The following is a 22,829-nucleotide window of genomic DNA, read 5'->3' as shown; positions in this document are numbered from 1 at the left end:
GAATATAAAATACAAGTAATTTCTATGCTATACAAAGACAAGTTCAGCTCTTTTAATTTGTGAATCACTCTCACAAATCAGATTTAGTGTTCTCCTTGTGAAGAAACCACCTACCTGAAAGCTGCTAGAAGTTCAAGGTATTTTCATAAGCCTGAGGTAACCCATCACTGAGAACATAAAAGCCACTGTCACTGTGTGACTGCTAGTGGGAATTAAGCCCACTTAGGCCCAAACTGAAGGCACAAGGAATGAGACAGTGTGACACAGTGCTAAGTCAGAGATAGACCATGACTGCATTCATAAATCTATTCCCAAATGAAATTTCAGATACAGAGAGGCTGGGCAATCTGAGAATAATGACGTCATCAAAGGAGAAGGCCAACATTTGTAGAGATCCCCTAGAGATCCAGCTATAAGGAGTCAGTAAGGAGCACAGTGGAACGCAACGTCACACGTTTGAGACTACCTGCCGACAGGCTAAACTACTGTTCCCAAAGCAGATTCAGACACATGCTGTTTTAAGCCCTATTATCTTGGATTGCCAGCTTCACAACATTCTTAAAGAAAGGATCTCAAATTTCTCACAATACTGTCTTCAGAGTTAAAACTTTATACTTACAACATGAAAGGGTAAGATATTATACCACTTAAGTTGGAAAAGATTTAAAATTTTATTTGAGACAAATGCTCACTATAAAGTCTTAGCTAGCCTGACACTCACTATACAGATCAGGCTGGCCTTGAACTCAGAGATCAGCCTGTCCCTGTTTTGCAGGTATTGGGATTAAAGGAATACACCACCATACCTGGCCAATTTTTAAATATAAATTTTATTAAAACAACTCTTAATTATGTCACAGAGTACTGAGGCTGTCAAAATTAACTCTGACTTGGGTGAATTTTTTAAGTTCTAAAATAATGATTATTATTTATCCAAATATGCAAGAAATAATATATCAAGCAATAAACTCTTCAAATGAATAGCCCAGTGAACAAGTTGTGTGTGATGTTAGAACAATCTTTAATGACAAATGGTTACCTTTGAAATGTTAATATTTATTAAGTAAAGCATTTGTATATAATCCTTTTGCTGTTATTCTTAAACAGGAAATATAAATTATCAAATAAGAAATAAATTATCCTTACTATCTCCCTCTTTTATAAGCAGAGGGTATGAGAATTTTATCTTTAAAATGTCAGAAGATACTTTCAAAAAATCAATTCACATTTGAAAAAAAAATTTTTAAGTAATCTGACAAAAAAACAACACAACTTTTAAAAACTGCATATCTTGATTTAATGATACAGCAAGATTTGAGTAGTAACCAAAGTCCTTTAAGCTCAACCTTAAACAACCCAAAACCCCAAGTTATTGTAAGTGATGAGGGAGGACTGATCCACACACTAAACTACAATTCAATTTGCTAGAAACAAGAAGGAAAAGGAGCAAGAATAGGAAAAGAATAAAAGATGATTTTTATTCTATACATGGGATAGCTAAGATACTTGAAAATAATTTTCCAACTATAATTTGTTTTAGATTTCAGTATATATAGTATATTTATTTATTGGTGCTTTTATTTAAATTGCAGTACCTTCTAAAATTCTTAGAATCTACATACCAAAAAAATTGAAAAAAGTTGTCTATAAAAGGAATATATATACACACACACATATATGTGTGGATATGTGTGTGTGTCATATTTAAAAGGAAGAACAATCTCTACAAATTATTTAAAATTTTTTAAAAAGTAGTAATAGTTGTAATATGGAAAAAATGTTAGGAGAAGGTGGTGTGTGACTTTTTCTAGAAAGATGTAAACAAATATCTATTCATCCGGATACAGCATATGGTAACAACAGACTGAAAAGGGGTTCATGCAAGTCTGGCTTGATGAACTGATGAATTTAACTGGAGTCACTGACAGAAGCATGAGTGAGGGATTGCTTACAGAAACATGAACAGTGTACAGACAACTACAGCACACACCAAGTCTCCTCTAGAGACTTTGCATATCCTTAGGGGAGTCAAGGACCTGCTGAGCCACCTCATGAGCTATCTTTTTAGCTCTCCCTGACATTCCAAGCGAGATGTCAGTAAACCAAATCTGGTGAGGGGTTCATAAGCATAGTCATAACTGCTGAGTGAAGGTAGTAACAGCTACATCCAGAGTTCCACAATTTCACAGAGAAAATATGTGCTGAGTGGAAATAAAATGGGCGGGGTGGAGGGAGGGAGGATTACAGACACATGTCTGTAATTTCAGCACTTGGAGGTTGAGACAGAAGGATCACTAGTTCAAGGCTAGCCTCTACTCCACAGTGAGTTCAAAACCAGCTTGGACTTCATGAGACCCTAAAAAGAAAGAATCTGGGGCTGGGGATATGGAATCAAAAGTAAAAATTCATACTTACTATGCTCAAAGCCCTGGGTTTGATAATCTATGTTTTTTTAAAAATATTTAAATACAGAGAGAAAAAAGAAGGACCATGTATAATTTATATCTATGCAGATTAGAGGAGGGGGGGAGGGAGACAGGCCAAGTCCATAGTTTCCTGTCAACATTATCCTTGGCTATAGCGCCAGCTAGCATAACTACCATAGTAGTGCGATCCTTTGGGATTCTAGTGTGCATCTTTTTGGATCAAAGAGCAAAAAACATTGAGGCATCTTATCCAAGCATAATTCTTGTGAGATCTTTCTAGGAAGCTCTCAGGGACCTATCTCTTCCATGGAAACAGACTTTCAAGGTCAAGAAAGAAGCCTGAGAGATGGCTCAGGAAGACAAAGGGATCTGTCTCTTTCTGTCTTGCTTCAGTTAGTTTTTCTGGGCACTGTTAACCACTTTGTAGGTTAACAGAGCAAGAACCAAAATTTGAATACTGCCTGCTATTTTTAATCTAGTTCACTGTAGTTGACCATTTCCAAGAGGAGGAACCTTTCCACGATTCACATACCCAGGTTACCAGCCAGGTAAGGCTTAGAGCCTATGCTCCATTGTGACTTTATTTTTCTCCTCTAAGATCCACCTGCCACGACCAGACAAAAATGTTGTGGCCATGGTAAATGGAAGGTAACAGAGTCACCTTATCTCCTGGTTATCACTGACTACACTGAAGACATGGCAAACTGCAGAGTAACACAGCAAATACATATTTGAAAAGAAATCACAAAATATGGCTAAGGAAAAAAAAAGAAAGAAAGAAATGCTGCCCGGCTGTGGTGGTGCACACCTTTCGTCCCAGCACACAGGAGGCAGAGGCAGACAGAGCTATTGAGTTTGAGCCTGGTCTACAGAGCTAGGACAGCAAGAACTACACAGAGAAACCCTGTCTCGAAAAACCACAAAGAAAAAGAAAAAAGTCCTCTGTGCCAATGTGATGAAGGTTACTGAATGACTTCACCCTTCACAGCAGCACCTCCTCTGCTCGGCTGGGTGGGGTTTCCTATTGGGTTGGCTGACTGGTTTCTAGTGTTGTAGACAGAACCAGGGTCCTCTACATGCGGAATAACTGTCCTAGCACTGTGAAATACCTTCCAGACCCTGTCTCTAATTCTTAATTTGTATTGTTTAACCATTATAATGAAGACGTTGTGCAAACAAATGATATTCACCTTTTAAAAGACAAAGTGAGATTATGATGAAATATATTTTATACAACATTTTTAAAAGACTAATTCTTTTGCAAAATGTACTGCAACTTTAAAAAAAAGCATATCAAGTGGCATTTTTTGCTTCTCAATGTTTTGTATTAGAAGTCAAAAGATAATGGCATATTGTTAACAAACCATATATTAAGCACACCATTTATAGAATAAAAAGCTATTACACAGGGGGAGGGTTAACAAAGCATATTAGTTGGCCCTCCAATCAATAACAAAATTTTCACATTTATTTAAAAAAAAATCTAGCTAATTTTATCTCATAACACTTTACAACAGTGCAATTTATGTTTCAGTTTCACAAAAGCACTCATTCATTCAGCAAATACTTACTATCACCTAAGGTGTGTTTGGTTCTGTTCTAGGCACAAAAAACAGGGCAATGACCAACACAGACAACAATGTCTACCCTCCTGGAACACGAAGACACACAACAAAGTTGCCAGACCAAAATAAATAAATAGGACTAACTGGTTGGTTTTAAAGGGCCAAATGTAAAGTATCTCTTTACTCCCCATATGTAATATTCTACGTAAGAACACAGAATGGCAATCCAGCCCTGGAATCTCTTACCTTAAATCTAAGCAACCACTTAATGCATAAATGGAGCAAATCAAAGAGGTAAGGAAGAAAAGCATTGAAAGGTTAGTTGGAACTTCAGATGTGAAGACAAAAGAAAGAAAACAAAGAAAAACAAGTTAAGCAATCGGCATTAACAAAATAATGTTTCAGTAGATCACAGAAAGAGCGGTTAAAGCAGAATGTGTCATGAACAGGAGTCTCCTTGATGATATAACACACAGCTTTATTCGAAACTTTGATTCCGTTAAAGAGTTCTTCAAATTAGCAAACACTAAAGTACAAACAACAGAGTCTATAATCCTAAAAGAAAAGTCTTTTTTTAAGGATTAAAAAAGAATTACACAAAGGAATCACTTTCTTATTATATCAACAAGCAAGAACAAATGCAATATTTTGTATTCCATGTATCTTTTGGCATCAGATTCGAGTAGCAGCCTGTAACATTCTACTAGCAGCTATTAAGTATTCAACAAACTTCCCAAGTTAAAAAATTAGTTTAATTAATCATTTGGTTACATATCCTTTTAATATCCTTTAGTCACTAAAATATATATAAGAATCAACTATAAAATTAAATATCAAATTTCCAGGTAATAATATTTATTCAACACTCTGAATAAGCTGGGTGTGGCGGTCACACCTTTAATCCCAGCACTCTAGAGGCAGAGGCAGGCTGATGTCTGTGAGTTCAAGCCCAGCCTAGCCAACACAGAGTTCCAGGACAGCCAGGGCTACAACACTGAGACTCTATCTAAAACAAAACAAAACAAAACTCTGAAATAAAAGTTGTTTTATAAATAAGTTTATAAAACATTAAATTTCAATTTACTTATTTCTGGCCAAAATGGTGGTATATGTTTTATTTATATAGGTTTATATTAGAAAAATGTCCTATGCCTGAACTATACAGCTTCAAGATAGACATATGTGTGCATTTATTTGAAGTATTTTTTCCAGTCACTACTGAAATATAAACTGTAAATAATGTTCTTAGAAGAGACTCTAGGGGCTGGAGAGATGGCTCAGAGGTTAAGAGCACTGGCTGCTCTTCCAGAGGTCCTGAGTTCAAGTCCCAGCAACCACATGGTGGCTCACAACCATCTATAATGTGATCTGATGCCCTCCTCTGGCCTGCAGGTGTACATGCACGTAGCACTGTATACATAATAATAAATAAATAAAATCAGAAGAAGAAGAAGAAGAAGAAGAAGAAGAAGAAGAAGAAGAAGAAGAAGAAGAAGAAGAAGAAGAAGAAGATGATGATCCCATTTTAAGTGCAAAGGCCAACTTTCAGGAAGTACACTTTTCCCCAGCTCTAGCTGATAAGTGTTCTGAAGAGCTTGCGCTGGAGCGCAGTGCTCTGTGTGCAAAGCTCTGCTCTTCTACTGGGCCACATTCCTAACACTACCTAGTTTTGATGATGGTAATTTATATACATACTAGATACTCAAATGCATTTTTAAAAGATGGCCAAGATATAAAATGTTATTATTTATTTATTTATTTGGTGTTTTAAGACAGGGTTTCTCTGTGCAGCCCTGGCTGTCCTGGAATCCATTATAGATCAGGCTGGCCTGGAATTCACATCAATCCTCCTGCCTCTGCTTCCCTGAGTGCTGGGATTACAAGCATGTGCCACCATGGCCAGCTTAAATGTTATAAATTTAAAAGCCCTAGAAACAAATAGTAATTTGTAACCTTTATCTACACTACTCTTATCTAAAATGTTGAGATAAAATTATTCTAGAAAAAAAATCAAGTCCATATTCAGTAACATATGCTGTTCTGAAAACTAATGCCAAAAGTCTACTGATAAATTTTTGAGTTAAGAAAAACATTTTAATAATATACTGGATGATTTTTCTGTCATTACTCAATCATTAAAAGATTAGAACAACCATACTATGTAAATTATCAGCAAAAACAAGCAAATCCCATTGAAAGATGACTTCTTTGAAAGATAACACTAAGAAAGTCTTAAGAAGGATACAATTGTAGCAAGCAATCTTCACACAACCACAGCTGTGCCAAGATCTGGTCCTTCAGGAAACTGGACAAGCCTTCATTTTCTAGGCTTCCCTATAGCCTTTTGAAAGCCTGACAAAACTACACCTACCTTTACTCCATGTCCAATGTCATCTAAAATTGTGTAGTCAATAGGTTTTCGAATATAACGAACTGGTCGCTCAAGGTTGGCTGGAGCAATAATCTTATGGGTTCTTGAAGTGTTTTTATTGGTAGTCAGAATGCCGATTTCTCTCCTTGCAACCTTCTCTTTGTGAATGTCAACTGTCTGGAAGATATAAAGAAGACAACACAAACATGGACAGCACGTATGCAAATAAACTGGAGAGATTCAACACTGCCTCATATTCATTTAATTCACCATTTTCTCTCTAGACTAGTGTCTTTGTTCATTTTTAAGCTAATGCAAGGGTCCCCAAAGCATGCCCCCAAATCTAATCTGGCCCATCACCTGATTTTTATAGCCCACAAGTTAAAAGCAGAACATAAAATGTGCATGTGTGTATGTTGCATGTATGTGTGCACACATATAGGTGGTAGTGTATGTGTTCACTAGGAGGGAGTGCACATGTGATGTATACATGCTTGTTCATGTGGAAGCCAGAGGTCAATCTTGCATGTTATTTTTCATAAACTGTCCATCTTGTATTTTTCAGACAGAGTCTCCCACTAGAACAAAGGCCTTGCTCATTTGTCGAGGCTGGCTGGACACCAGTCCCAAGCATCTGTTGGTCCCCACCTCCCAGCATGGGGATTACAAATGCACACCAGACCCATCCTTTCACATGGGCTTCAGGGACAGAACTCAAGTCCATATAGTTGTGCAACGGAGTCATTTCACCAACCCATAGTGATCGTTTTCAACAGTTTAAAAAAATAAAAATAAGAGTAGTATCATGTCATATGACAACTGTATCAAATTCAAATTTGGGTTTCTATAATTTTATTGAAATATATTGTTCACTTGCTTACTTATCTATGGCTACTTTTAATAACTAGTCACAACAGAGAACTTACAGCTTGTGAAATTTAAAATAATTAGCTCCTTAAAGAAGGTTGCTGGCCACTGGGTTTTTAAAACCATGCTAAGGATTTTCTTTCCATTAAGAGCCACCCTAGTAAAGGCTGAAGAGATGGCTCAGCAATTAAGAACACTGTCTGCTCTTCCAGAAGTCCTGAGTTCAAGTCTCAACACCCACATGGTGGCTCACAACCATCTCTTCTGTAATATAATCTGATGCTCTCTTCTGGCATGCAGGTGTACATGCAGATAAAGTACTCATTAATGACAGACAGACAGAAGAAAGCAGCAGAAGCCAGGCGTGGTGGCACATGCCTTTAATTCCAGCACTCAGAAGCCTGAGGTAGGCAGATCTGAGTTTTAGGGCAGCCTGCCTGGTACACATAGCGAGTTCCAGGACAGCCAGGGCTATATGAAGGAACCCTGTCTCAAAAAACAAACAAGAGAGAGAAAGAGAGAAAGAGGGCAGGAGGGGGTGGGGGGGCGAAGAAAGCAGAGTAATCTTGTTACATGTTTAAATAACCTATTATAACCTCTATTATTGTTTAAACATTTTCTTTTTAAAGAAGGAACAAAGCTAATCTATAAATATTAAAATGAGGATAAAGGTCTAGGGCAGGGGTGCAGCATTTTCCTAATATTTACAAGGCCCTGCCTCCATTCCCAGTATCCAGCCCACTCCTCGCAAGTCAATTTGACAGAAAAGCTCATCTGCTTCAGCAAGTTGCTTATATCTTACAACACAATGCTGATCACATATTTCATTAGTATTTATCAAGGGATCACACATTTTTAGTACAAATGATAATATATTTTTACTTATAGTCCCCTATTATTTGTTAACAAAAAATAAATTTCTCAGGAAATTTAAACACTAATGTAGCATTTCACATAACAAGTTATGACTTTGTAATCTCTAGGCAACAGCTATTTTTAATGTAATACAACAGAAAGATACGGATGCAAGTACATAAAAAGCACTGTTCTGAGTCATCCTTGTTCCTGTGTAGTAATGGGTAGACAAAACCTACACTACTTCCCCACTCCGAAATAAGCAAAACTGTCTAACATTGCCAGACATATCCTTGAGGGTAAAACTGCCCAGATCAAAAACCAAGGATCTAGAAGAACTTCTGGTTTTTTTCTTACATTATTTACTCAAGTATCAATTGTGACTGTCTAGGATAGCTAGATTTTATGTCTACTTGACACAAGCCTACGTCATCTGAGAAAAACAACCCCAGTTGAGAAAACGACTCCATAAGACTAGGCTATAGGCAAGGCTGTAGGCAATGTTAATTAGTGGTTGATGGGGGAGGGCCTAGCCCATTGTGGGTGGAGCCATCCCTGGGCTGGTGGTTCTGGGTTCTGTAAGAAAGCAGGCTGAGCAAGCCATGAGGAGCAAGCCAGTAAGCAGCACCCCTCCATGGCCTCTGCATCAGCTACTTTTTCTCCTGCCTTGTTTATCTCTATAGTAAGAGAGGTTAAGCAGGGAGTAGTGGTGTACATCTTTAGTCCCAGCACTTGGGAGATGGAGGCAGAGGCAGAGGAAGGCATCTCTCTAAGAGTTCAAACCCAGCCTAGTCTACAAAGGGAATTCCAGGATAGCCAGGGCTGTTATACAGAGAAACCCTGTCTTGAAAAACGAACCAACCAAATCAACAACAAAAGGCAATACATAGTTAAGAAAATCAAAAAGTACTAAGTTGTATTCTTGCCACCTCAGATTGAACTGCATGAATTCTTGTAGCAAGAATCAAATTTTCATTTTAGAAAAGTAGTGTTTTTATTTGGTACATGAATAAAAACTTGATTGACAAGCACTAAACTTATTTCAAGAATAAAAAGAATATTGGTCCAAAAGATTGTGAGGTCTTCAACAATGACCTACAGGCCTATAATCCCAGCACTTAGGAGGTTGGAGACAAGAGGATCAAGAGTTCGAGACCAGCATTTACTATTTACTGAGATCAAAGCAAGCTCTGGGCCCAGCGTAGTGGTGCAGAAGCAGGTGAGTCTACAAAGCAAGTTCCAGGTCCGAAAAATCTTATCCTGAATAACAAAAACAAACTAAACAGCTCTGGCTCCATAAGACGCTATCTCAAAAAATCAAAACGAAAGCCCTAAAATGCAGCAAATACTACCACCACCACCACCTCCCCAAAAAACCCAGACAAAATAATATAATAACACCAACCCATATGTATCATCTAACTTGTAACATGCATCAACTTAAAAGGCTTTTAGGGGCTGGAAAGCAGAGCACCGGCTGCTTCCCGGGGGCCTGGGGTCAATTTCCAGCACCCACATGGTAGGTCAAAACTGTAACGCCAGTACAGGAGACTGGGTACACTCTTCTGGCTTCTTCCAGAGCCAGGTATGCATGGGGTGTACAGACATACATGCAGACAAAACATCCACACATATAAAACAAAACTTAAATTTAAAATGGTTTAGAGGTCAGTGACGTCTATGTAAGGTACTTTTAAATAAAACCTATTGCTACTATGCTTTCCTGAAATCATGTGTCCAGCGTTCAGTAATCACCACATCTGTCCTCTTAATAGGACTCTGAATCTTTGGAAGTTCAGGTTCCACTGCGATGTTTGCAAAGAATTTTAGTATTTAAAAAAAAAAGTAGCAGCTGATTGTGGTGCTGCAGTCCTTTAATCCCAGGCAAGAGGCAGGCGATCTCTGTGAGTTCAAGGCCAGCCTGGTCTACAAAGTGAGTCCAGAACAGCCAGGGCTACACAAAGAAACCCTATCTCAAAAAAAACAAAGCAAAACAAAATAAGTAACTTTATCCTAGAATTCTAATGTTACCAATTCCATGAAAATAAACACAGCCGTTTAGAAAAGGTCTCAGTAACCATCCTTTCCTGCGGCAAGCACCTCCTCAGCCAGTGAACAGGACGAATCAAAGCAGCGCTGCAAACTGCACTGCTGTTGCTACACAACCTGTTAACTAAAAAGTACACTGCAAAGACTACAACAATTGTTCAAAACATAAATAGCTGCTCTCTCTCAGTTTGTTACAGTTAGTTTTCCCACCTTCCTCACTGTTTTGCTATGCTGGTTTTGCACGCTGCAGACTTCCTCACACAGCATGTCAGCCGCGCAGTGCTAAAACCCTTGGAAGGAACCATCCTGGCTCCCAGAGCCCCTTTAAGCCCGAGACCCAGTCCCACATCTCCTTCACTAAGCCAAGCACGTGACTGGACAGGAAGCACTATCTAAAATGTTTCGCTTCTGCTTTATTCATACATTATTGTTTCACATTATCACGGATGATTCAGGGTTTGGCCATACGGGATACTACCTCAGGTAGCAATTCATCAGTTACTGATGATTAAATAAATTTGGTGTTTTAAAAATAGGTTTTCATTAAGCATTTATTTGCTAAACTACAAATACGTTTCAGATTATCCATCTTCCATAAATAAATCAATTATTTAAAAACTTAATAGATGGCCAGTGATGAGATTCAGCAGGTAGGGGCTCGTACCACCAACAATGATAACCTGAGTTCAACTCCCAAGAACACACAGTGGAATATAAAACCAGCTTCCACAAGCTGTCCTCTGAGCATAACATGTACACTTGCACTCACACACAATAAATGAATGAATGAATGAATGTGAAAATTAAACTTAGTGGGTAAATTTTACTGTTTTAACTGATATTTAAACTCAAATAGGGGAAAGTATTTTAGAACCAAAGGCTGGCAAACTGTAAACTATCAGTTACATGGTAAATCTGGCCCAGAGGTATTTTTGGTTGTTTCGTTTGTTTGTTTGTTTGCTTTTTGGTTTTGGTGTTTTGAGACAGGGTTTCTCTGTGTAGCCCTAGCTGACCTGGAACTCTCTTTGTAGACCAGGCTGGCCTCGAACTCCCAGTGATCCATCTGCCTCTGCCTCCCAAGTGCTGGGATTAAGAGCGTGTGCCTGGCCAAGTTTGTTTGTTTGTTTCTTTGTTTGTTTTTTTTTTAATTTATTTATGTATGTATACAGTGCTCTGCCTGTATGTACACCTGCAGGCCAGAAGAGGGCATCAGATCACATTATAGATGGTTATGAGCCACCATGTGGTTGCTGGGAATTGAACTCAGGACCTCTGGAAGAGAGGGCAGTGCTCTTAACCTCTGAGCCATCTCTGTACCCCTCCGAGTATTTTTAGTATATGTGCTGCCAAAGCAAGCACCACCGAGTAATTTTACACAGCTCGCAAACTAACATGGGTTTTAACATTTTTAAAAAGTTGTCCAAAACACAAGGGTGCACATGAATGTGTCCCAGGCAACTTACCAGTAAGACCTTGTCCTCAAAACAAAAAACCAAAAAATGCTACATGTGTTTAAAAATAGTACAATGAGATGACGATAGCCCACAAAACCTAAACAAAATGTTTACCATCTGCCCTGTATAAAGTTTGCTACTGATATTTTAGAACATTTACTAAGTATCTGCTTTCTAAACACAAAACATTTTCTTTATATTACAGAAGAGGCTGTTAGGGGCTGGAGACAACTGAGTGCAGACTCAGAATGTAGGGTACCTTAGGCTTAATCCTTGGCACAAAATAATAAAAATATTCTCCCAGTCTAGAGATCATCAAGTATCTTTTATATTAAGTTGATTGTTTTAAAGATAGCTGAGCCAGGTGATGGTGGCGCATGCCTTTAATCCCAGCACTCAGGAGGCAGATGCAGGTGGATCTCTGAGTTCGAGTCCAGCCTGGTCTAAAAAGTGAGTCCAGGACAGCCAGGGCTGTTACACAGAGAAACCCTGTCTCGAAAAACAAAACAAACAAATAAACAAAAGATAGCTGAGAAGTTTTAGGAGCTGTCTGATGGCTCAGTGGTTAAGTGCTTGCCATACAGAAGAGGACTTGAGTTCAGGTTCCTAGGTCCTCTGTACAAGTCAAGCACAGCAGCCCACACCTGGAACCTCAGAGCTAGGAAAGCAGAACAAGAAGTTGTCGGGGGCTCGCAAGCTAGCTCTTCTGCCTAATGCATGAGCCACAGCTTTACTAACCCATCCTGTCTTCAAAACAAAACAAAACAAAAAATAAGGTATGGGGGCTGGAGAGATGGCTCAGCGGTTAAGAGCACTGGCTGCTCTTCCAGAGGTCCTGAGTTCAATTCCCAGCAACCACATGGCGGCTCACAACCATCTATAATGGGATCTGATGGCCTCTTCTGGTATTCATGAAGACAGAATAGTCATGTACATAATACATAAATAAATCTTTAAAATATATATATATATAAGGTGGAGAGTGACTGTAACCTCAAGCTTACAGATACACACTCTCTTTCTCTGGGACCTGTGTGCATGCTCATATACAAACAAAATTTAATTATTGAAGTAAATTCTACAAAATTTGAACTTTTGTGTCTGCTCTTGCTTCTTACTGGTTTCTTCTATCAGTCCATCTCTCCAGCCCGTGCAACACACTAAGTACTCTCTGACAAACACAGCGTCTCCTGCAGAGTTAGTCTTTGCATCCCAAGGCACTGACCTCTAGAAGCACAAGAGTTCAATGCATTTCTAACAATTCCGCCAATTCTGACCTACTAACCTCTACCAACTTCTCTCATACTTCTCACTTATTCCATCAGAATAGCTTTTAAACCTAGCATTATTATTAAACGTCAATGTGCAATATGCAAACGGAGCAGGGCTGAGGGGTGGCTCAGCTGAGGGAATGCTTGCACTGTGCAAGCATGAAGAACCTGCCCCAAGGAGCAGGAAAGCGTGGCAGCGCACTACTGAAATCACAGCACTAGGGAGCAGGCACAGGAGGACCCCTGGAACTTGTAGAACAGCCAGTCTAGCCAGTGAGCTCAAGGTTCAGTTGAGAACGTGCTCAAAATAACAAAAAACAATTAAGGTTGGAGAACTATTAAGGAAGACATCCAACATTAGCCAATTATTTTAATGTTTTTAAAACTCATTTTGTAATTAAATTAGCTTTCCATTGTGGCTTTTTTTTTTTAAGTGCAGACCAGTTTTAAGCTCATAACCTTCCTGCCTCAGCCTCCCCAGCGCTCATGCCACACGTGTTTACCACTGTTCCCAGCTACAACATCACTTTAGATGGACTTAAAATATAGGAACGATTGTCAAAGCTACACCAACAGGCAGCCGGCAAGAATTCATATAAAGAGATTCTAACAACATGACAACATGTGGGGTTTGGTTTGGTTTTGGTTTTGGGTTTTTTTGGGGGGGGGGGTTGGTGTTTTGTTTTGTTTTGTTGTTTTTGTTTTTGAGATAAGGTTTCTCTGTGTAGTCTTGGCTGTCCTGGACTCCCTTTGTAGACCAGGCTGGCCGCAAACTCACAGCGATCCACCTGCCTCTGCCTCCCAAGTGCTAGAATTAAAGGCGTGTGCTACCACGCCCGGGTGACAACATGTGTTTTAATGATTTTGAAAGCTATATCAAGAGGCACTCATTGAGAATTTATATATAGATTCTAAAAATATGAGAAGATGAGTTTCAATGCTAAAAGAGCAAAATCCCAAATTCTATATCTATGATGGTCACAGCTATATTTTTTAAACTGTGAGAAAGTAGACTGTAAGAAAAAGAGTGAAAGCCTTGGGCAAAAGTAAAAGGTTTGTTTTTCCATCTCCTTTTTGTGTTTTCACAAACATGGCTTTTATTTTATAAGATGAGTTCAAACTTCACTGTAAAAGCCTACAAATTAAAACATACAGTGAAATTAGCCATAGTGCGCACACCTCAACGGATCCTACGCCGTTAGAACAGCCATGCTAAAGTGCGCACACCTCAACGGATCCTACGCCGTTAGAACAGCCATGCTAAAGCCACGGACTTTGCTTTGCACTTTACACTTGCACTATCAATGGCATTTTTAGGTACTTACGCAACTCTTCCCTTCCCTCTCAAAGAAAAGCCCACCAGAGTCAAAACTTGAAAAACAATTACCTTTATATATCTTTCATGACTCAAGTGTCACTTATCGGCATCCTGTACTCCCTCATCAACTAATACTACCCTTTCTTGGTCCCCTTATTTAACACTTAAAGTTTCATGTAAAGATACTGTTTACCAGGTTTGCTAATCTCCTAAACTTTCCCATTTTGCAGGTTCCATCCTAGTAAACATAAAACCTGAACTAAACTGAGTTTAGCTCAGTAACACAGTGGTTGCCTACGCTGCGCAAGGCTCTAAGTTCAATTTCCAACACCACTGTGGTGCTCTACGCAGGAATGGCCCCCATGGGCTCATATATTTGAATGCTTGGCCATTACAGAGTGGTGCTACTTGACAGGGTTAGGAGGTGTGGCCTTGTTGGAGGAAATGTGTCACTGGGCATGGGCTTTGGGCTTTCAAATGCTCAAGCCAGCCCAGAGGCTTCTCTGCTGCCTGCAGATCCAGATGCAGAGCTCTTAGCTACCTCTAGCACCATGTCTGACTGAGTGCCACCACACTTCCCACCATGGTGATGACGGACTAAACCTCTGGACTGTAAGCCAGCCCCAATTAAATGCTTCCCTTTTTAAGAGTTGCCATGCTCATGGTGTCTCTTCACAATAGCAGAACACTAAGAAAACCACCAAAATGGGGTTTAAAAGCTTACTGACATGGAGAAAAAATTAAATTAGCCACCAAGATATCAAGTCATTATTTTTTAAAGTACTAAAGACACATACACAGACAGACACACAAATCTGTCAATAGATTTTTTTAAAAGATAATTTTTCACTTCAGGAGTTATATTACTGTGGTACCCAAGTTTTAATAAAATTCATCAAAATTTACCTTTCTTTCAAACTATAAAGATAGTAACATCACAAAAGGAATCATGAAACAACGCACTATTAAGTTTGTATTTTCCAAATCGTCCATGCACATTAACTTGCGTAACAAAGACAAGCAACAGGCTGTGTGTTGCTCACAGGCAAACAGAAAATAACATGGTCTCACTTGTGAAATATGGTTGATTGAAGATTCCATCCTCCGTAACTGGGATGCCTGGATATCCAGCATCTGTAGGACATTGTTGGCCAAGGTGTTTATCAGATATGCAACACTTGCTAAGGATTGGGTGGTGTAGGCTTTGGTTTCTTCTAGGGCTCGCTGTTTATCTGATGACTACGGGGGAAAATAGTGACCGTTAATTTAAAGATAATTAATTTCTAGCAAACTTAGTCATCTAAACCATTCTGTTATTGAACCTATACACCAAGTCAAAAATATTCTGAAAACCACATTATTATGCAAATCCAAAACTAAATAATTTGAGGAATTCACTGATATTTTCAATTTAACTATACATCTTTGGTTTTTTGGCTTGGTTTGATTTTTTTCCAAGACAGGGTTTCTCTGTGTAGCCTTGGCTATCCTGGACTCACTTTGTAGAGAAGGCTGGCCTCGAACTCAAGGAGATCCACCTGCCTCTTTCTCCTGAGTGCTGGTATAACAGGCATGTGCCACTGCACCCAGCTATACTCTACATCTCTGTGTAAGTACAAATAAAATCCTAAAGCTATCATTTAAAATCTGAGTGCCAATGTATACTTTGAACAATGACAGCACATACACATCTTCCTAATTTAACTATGTAGACAGCATTGATATAAATATACAAATACTTATTCTACTTTCTTGAATCTTGATTTCCTTTCATTCTCACACATATGTCTTATCAAAGTATTAATAAAATAAATAAAATGGCTGATAATAAAAAGTTATAAAACTGAAATGAAAAAAAAAAAAAAAACCCTGAAATGCCTGGCTACTCTGTACTCCTGTAATTTTAAGTGACAACCTTATGGAACAGAACTTGCCAAAGTTGACCCTTTCTTAGCAGTCAGTGACACCTCAGTCTCATAACTGCCACAACCCAGAAACCCTATTTGAAAAACAGACCATGCAGCAAGATGTAACTAAATGACTATTTTCCAGGTTACAAAGCAAAGCAGCGATATGTCTGATGTTGCCAAGCACCTTTTGTAGAAAGACTCTGTGGCTTCTGATGAGGGTAATCCACGTTTCTGAATCAGACTCTGTAGGTTAGTGGCAGCATTACTCTAAACTACAATGGTCACCATTCCTCAATTACAAAGCAGAGGATACTTCCCTGATCCAATCATTCCAAGAAATTGTGGACAGAAAATGAAAAAAAATTTAAAGTTGCTTTCTAAAGCAAAAATCTCTGTATACAACTGCCACTGCAGTGACAGGGTTTATCAAAGTCTACTGCAGTTCCAACCACGTCTGTCCTACAGTCTACAATGCATAGATACAAATTTCTTCAAGGATTGAAGAAAAGTTCTTTTGAAGAAGTAATTAACAAAATAACCAAATAACACCATATTATGGTGAAAAAAGTTAAGGAAAAAAAGAAGATTCAAACAAAGTCAGAGATGAAAAAGACACATTATAACTGATAACCACAGAAATACAAAGGCTTCCTACAACTACATGCTAATTAATTTTAAAACCTGGAACCAGATTTCTGGGTACGTCCAGCCCCTACCACAGCCGAACAAGAAAGATACACATATCTTCAACCAGCCAACAACAAGCAGTAAGACTGAATCAATGACCAGGTGCTATTTTTAAAAAAGAAAGGACTAGATGGTTACACTGATGAATTTCACCAAACTTTCAAATACAAAATAATGCCGAGTCATGCGCAGTGTGCGCACCTATCACCCTAGGACTTGGGAGGCTAAGGCAGTAAGAGTTCAAGTTCAAAGCAAGCCTGGGCTACACCATCAGATCTGCTGTCCAAAGAACTACAAAACCAATGTCAACTCTCTTCAAACAGTTCCAAAGTACGGAAAGCAAATCAAGTCCCGCACACTCGTTCTACTAGGCCATCATGAGCCTGGTACCAATTCCAGACAAAGACACAACACAAAAAAACTACAGGCTAATAACCCTATGAACATATAGTGCAAAACTTCTCAACAAAATACTAAGTCAAAGCTGGGCGTGGTGGTGCACGCCTTTAATCCCAGAGGCAGAGGCATTTCGAGGCCAGCCTGGTCTACAAAGCAAGTACAGGACAGCCAAGGCTACAAAGAGAAACCCTGTCTCAGAAGAAAAAAGAAAAAAACCAAAATACTAAGTCAAATACAAGAGCATGATCATGTGAGACTTACTCCACAGATGCAATAGGTCAGCATGACAATTGGTAAATAAAATACATCAAATAGAATGAAGGCTAAGAAAAATGTGTAATCATCTCAACCGATATAAAACAAGCATTTGATAAAATCCCTTTGTGGTGGTTTGAGTGAAAATAGCCCCCACAGACTCACAGGGAGTGGCACTATTAGAAGTGGCCTTGTTGAGTAGGTGTGGCCTTACTGGAGGAAGTTTGTCATTGAGGGTGAGCATTGAGGTGTCAGGTGTTCAAGCCAGGCCCAGTGCCTCACTCTCTCTTCCTGCTGCCTATGGATTCCCATACGAAAATCTCAGTTACCTCTCCAGCACCATGTCTGCCTGTGCACTGCCATGCTTCCCACCATGACAATAATGGACTAACCCTCTGAACTGTAAGCCAGCCCCAGTTAAATGTTTTCCTTAATAAGATGCTGTGGTCATGGTGTCTCTTCTCAGCAATAAAAAACCCTAAGATACGCTTCATGCCTTTAAAAAATAAAATCTACAAAAATTTAGGTATAGAAGCATTGTACTTGAAGCCAGGCAATGGTGATGCACACCTTTAATCCCAGCACTCAGGAGGCAGAGGCAGAGGAATATCTGAATCCAAGGCCAGCCTGGTCTAATAGAGGGAGTTTCAGGACAAGAGCCACACAGAGAAACCCTGTCTTGAAAACCAAAGGCAAAAAAACAAAACAGAGAGAGAAGAAGAACTGCACTTCAAAACAGTACTACAGATGATGACAATCCACCAGCCTGCACTATCCTCTGACTGGTTTCTTTGTTTATTGTTTGTTTTGGATACCCTGTAAGAGTATGCTAGGTCTGTGAAAGATGCCATTGGTATTTTATAGGAATTGCATTGAACCTGTAGATTGTTTTGGACACTGCGGGCATTTTAATAAAAGGCTTCCTATCCCAAGAGCTCACTGCCAGTCAATAAGGTGAGCCTATGTCTCACTGAGAAGTCCAAAGGCGAGATCAGGAGAGGAAGATACCCAACACCTCCCACCAGCATTCATATGTGCACACACAAGTGAAGTATCTCCAAACTCACAGGCACGTACCACACACATACACATAACACACACATAGGTAACCACACATTCACAAGGCACACATACACAAGTATACACAAAGCACAAATATACACAACATACCAGACATACACACAACACACATATGAAAAGCAGACACATAAACATGCATACACCACACATACACAAAACACACAATACACCAGACATACACACAATACATATATGTATACACCACACATGCACATACATACATACACACACACAATACAAACAAAAAATAATGTTATTGTTAAAATTTTAAAAGTCGTAAGGTGTACTACACACACCATTAGTCCCAGAACTCAGGAGGCAGAGGCAAGGAGATCTCTGTGAATTCAAAGCCAGTCTGGTCTACAGAGCAAGTTTCAGGAAGCCAGGGCTACACAGTGAGACCCTGTCTCAATACCCAGAAAGAAAGAAAGAAAGAAAGAAAGAAAGAAAGAAAGAAAGAAAGAAAGGAAGGAAGGAAGGAAGGAAGGAAGAGGGAGGGAGGGAGGAGAAAAAGATTGTTTTGAAGGAAAGCCATGTGCTATGGTACACATACGAAGGTCAGAGGAGAACTTGTGATAGTCAATCCTCTTTCTACCACTCATGTCTTAATTTGAAGTATTTTACCTCTTAACTTTCTCCCAGTCCACAGGTCTGCTTACATGGGCTACTACCTTGCACATCACACCACCTCGGTGTGTCTGCAGCTCGTCAGCCCCTTCCTCTGGAGCGGCCTCCCCCTCGTGTCACAGGCATCACTGCCCTCTCACGTTGGACACTTCCCATTCTCCACACCGCACACCTAATCCACTTACCGAAACACTTCCATTCTATCTGGGCTTTTCCTTGGGGCATCCTGGCCACATACCACCTTGCCAATGTTTCTGTACTAATTTCCAGAACAGAGCACAGAGTCTTAAACATGGTCTAAGTTTCATCTTTCCAAATCAGCTGAAACCTCCAAATCTTCCTCTTACCCACATAAATGTAAACAGACTCCTCTACCTACCCTCCACAGCTTTCCCTACTAAGGCACACACGCTCTTACTCACTCACCTCACCAGGCTGCCACTTACAGAAAGCCAGGTTATGGTTCTCAGAGTGTGGGTCATGGTTTCCTACCCTGGTCTTCTCCTTCACCTGTTAATAGTCTCTACCAATAACCTATGCCCTGGCTGACACTCATCGGCTTTCTCAGCAATGTATTACAGACTTGCAGAACACAGAAATACATGCACGCTTCACTGCTCAGACTCACAGATCCCATACAGTAAGCCTCTAGAAACAGGCGGTACCTAACACACTTTTCACAGAACCCGTGAATCACCACTGCTCCTCTTTCGCCCTTTTCTCCGTTTTTCTGCTGTTGCTATGTGCAGTGATGGGGATCAAACTCACATGGACTGAACTGCTGTGCTCACCGTGAGCCGCAACCAGGATCTCGCTCATGGGTAATGCACAAGTTTCAGTTTCCTAAGATCCTAATGGCTTAATTACATTATTTTTCTTCAGGAGGTATAAAATATTATATTCATTCTGTGTCAAATAAGATTGAATTATGCTTTCCCCATATCAGTATTTTCAGAGCCTAAAAAAGGACATCCACAAAATTGAAGCATTTAACTCAGCCTTCCAAAATCTGTCCTTCTCACAAGGCACTCTCTCTTCCACACTCAGAAAGAGCCTAGCCCTAAGAATGGGGAATTGGGCACAGGCTGGGTGTTCACTGATCCTCCCAGCTAAACAGAAGGCAGCTCACAGCTCAGCCCAGCAGGAATTCGCATGGCTTATTTCCATCACCTAATGAGGGGAAAGACAGACAGAAAATTGGATCTCCAGAAGCTTTAACACCATCTGAATGACTGTGTACAAAATAAGGGAAAGATTAAACTTGCATCTCAATATGATGTATTTCTGGAGAGAGAGAAAATACAAATAAGAACCCTGCACACCCTCTGAAGACACTTAACTGCTGTATTCCTAACACTTTTTCTTACTGTTATTTACCTCCCGGTTTTGCTTCTACTAAATAGTACTACAGACTTGATAGAAAACTGAGGGTGTAGATGACTCATGAGGATAGGAAAATAGTATTTAAAAAATCAAGAATAGCTAGGCGTGGTAGAACACGCCTTTAATCCCAGCACTTGGGAGGCAGAAGTGGGTGGATTGCTATGAGTTCAAGGCCAGCCTGGTCTACAAAGCAAATCCTGGACAGTCAAGGCTACACAAAGAAACCGTGTCTTGAAAAACCAAAGAAGAAAAGAAGAAGAAAGAAGAAAGAAGGAAGGAGGAGGAGGAGGAAGAGGAGGAGAAAGCCGGGCGTGGTGGAACACGCCTTTAATCCCATGGGGCACTTGGGAGGCAGAGGCAGGCGGATCCCTGTAAAGCCAGCCTGGTCTACAAAGTGAGTCCAGGATAGCCAAGGCTACACAGAGAAACTCTGTCTCAAAAAAATCAAAAAAGAAAGAAAGAAGAAGGAAAAAATATCAAGAATAGGCATACACTGCCAGGTGGTGGCGGCACATGCCTTTAATCCCAGCACTTGGGAGGCAGAGGCAAGAAGATCTCTGCGAGTTCAAGACCAGCCTGGTCTACAGGACAGCTAGAGCTGTTACACAGAGAAACCTTGTCTCGAAAAACAAAACAAAACAAACAAAAAAAGAACAGGCATACACAAGAGGGAATTCTCCTCTGCACACATAATCCTTAAGGCTTTAAGACTAAGACTTCTGGGCAAGATGGTTCAGTAAGTAAGGCACTTGCCACCAAGCCCAACCACCCAAGTGCCGGGAAACCTGACGTGTATAAAATTCTTAAGGCGCCTCCACTGGAGTTACTGAGAATGTAGCTTTCATGAGTCATCATCCAGGCAAGGGTGGGGTTTTAGCTGATGCAACTGCCTAGGAGCCACTCTGCTCTCCTCTAAGAGACTCCTCATTCACGTTTTGTTTTGTTTTTCAAGACAGGCCTTGGCTGTCCAAGACTCGATTTGTAGACCAGGCTGGCCTTGAACTCACAGCAATCCACCTGCCTTTTACCTCTCGAGTGCTGGGATTAAAGGCATGCACTACCATACCCAACTTTATTCTCAATACATCTATTGGATGGATGGATGGATGGATGGATGGATGGATGGATGGATGGATGGATGGACAGACAGCCGGACGGACGGACGGACAGGATAAATGGCTCAGTGGTTAAGGACACTTGGTGCTCTTGCAAAGGAGTCAACTTTGGTCCCTAGCACCCACAATAAGCATTTCACAGGTGCCTGTAACCCCAGCTCCAGAAGATCAAACACCCTCCACAGGCGGCGCCACACTCAGGTGCACAGGAACGTATACGTGTACACACAGACACGCACACACACACACACAAGCCATACACTTATCTATCTATCTCTAATTTTTTAAAAAGAAGATAACTCAGTAAGGTAGCAAGATAGCCTTCCAATATACAAATGACATATTTTTAAAAATCAGGGAAACAATATTTTCACAGAAATTGTGATAGCTATTTTTTGTTATCAACTTGGCTATATCTGAATGAACTACAGTCCAGATATGAAGGGTACACTTATGAAAGATTATTTTTGCTTGGGTGAATCCACTTCTAGTACAGACCTTTGAGATAGGAAAACTCACGCCTTTGATTCAGATCTTAAGGCAGGAAGACATTAATCTGGGCCACACCTTCTGCTGGAAGCCTACATAAGACATGGAAGAGGGAAGCTCTTCCTTTGTTAGCAAGTTCATGCCTTCACTGGCATTAAAGCCTACTTCTTCAGAAATTCCCGCATCTACTGAAGACCAGCTGAGACCATCAGCCTTGTGGGCTGAAAAACTTCTGGATTTTTGGACCCAGCGCATTCTTGTTGGATGAGTTGGAGCATAGCCTGTACTCGATCTAATAAATTCCCTTCATAAGTTCTGCTACTCTAGAGAACCCTAACTACTACAACAGCCTTTTCTAAAAAAGCGTGGAGTAACTAACAAAGCAAGAAAAGGACTTGTATAGTAAAAACTTTTTTTCCCCCTGAGACAGGGTTTCTCTATGTTATCTTGACTGTCCTGGACTCGCTTTGTAGACCAGGCTGGCCTCAAACTCACAGCGATCGGCCTGCCTCTGCCTCCCAAATGCTAGGAATAAAGGCGTATGCCACCACACCTGGCATAATAAAAACTTTTAAGACATTGAAGGAAGAAGTCATCAGAAGATAGAATGATGTCTGTCCCATGCTCATGGTTAGCAGGGTTAATATTGTAAAAATGGTCAATCTACCAAATCAACCTATAGATTCAATGTAATCTGCATCAAAATTC

The 22,829-nt window shown here is 40.0% G+C and overlaps 1 protein-coding gene across 36 annotated transcripts in view; it reads right to left on the bottom strand.

The window, feature by feature from the left end:
• The window catches only part of Abi2 (abl interactor 2), a 70,055-nt gene that overhangs the window by 34,200 nt on the left and 13,026 nt on the right, over nucleotides 1–22,829 (bottom strand). For 21 of the 36 annotated variants that reach the window (XM_051153911.1, XM_051153910.1, XM_051153913.1 and 18 more), the window contains exons 2-3: nucleotides 15,248–15,415; nucleotides 6,363–6,539 (exon numbers count right to left, since the gene is read on the bottom strand). In XM_051153911.1, the coding sequence (XP_051009868.1) occupies nucleotides 6,363–6,539; nucleotides 15,248–15,415 (345 nt within the window). Of the gene's footprint in view, nucleotides 1–4,237; nucleotides 4,256–6,362; nucleotides 6,540–15,247; nucleotides 15,416–22,829 lie in introns of all 36 variants that reach the window. The other 15 variants (XM_051153903.1, XM_051153902.1, XM_051153900.1 and 12 more) reach the window with 1 other exon arrangement.

Source organism: Acomys russatus, chromosome 12 (genome assembly GCF_903995435.1).
Source record: "Acomys russatus chromosome 12, mAcoRus1.1, whole genome shotgun sequence".
NCBI classification, from domain to species: Eukaryota; Metazoa; Chordata; class Mammalia; order Rodentia; family Muridae; genus Acomys; species Acomys russatus.
This window is presented reverse-complemented; position numbering and strand designations above follow the sequence as displayed.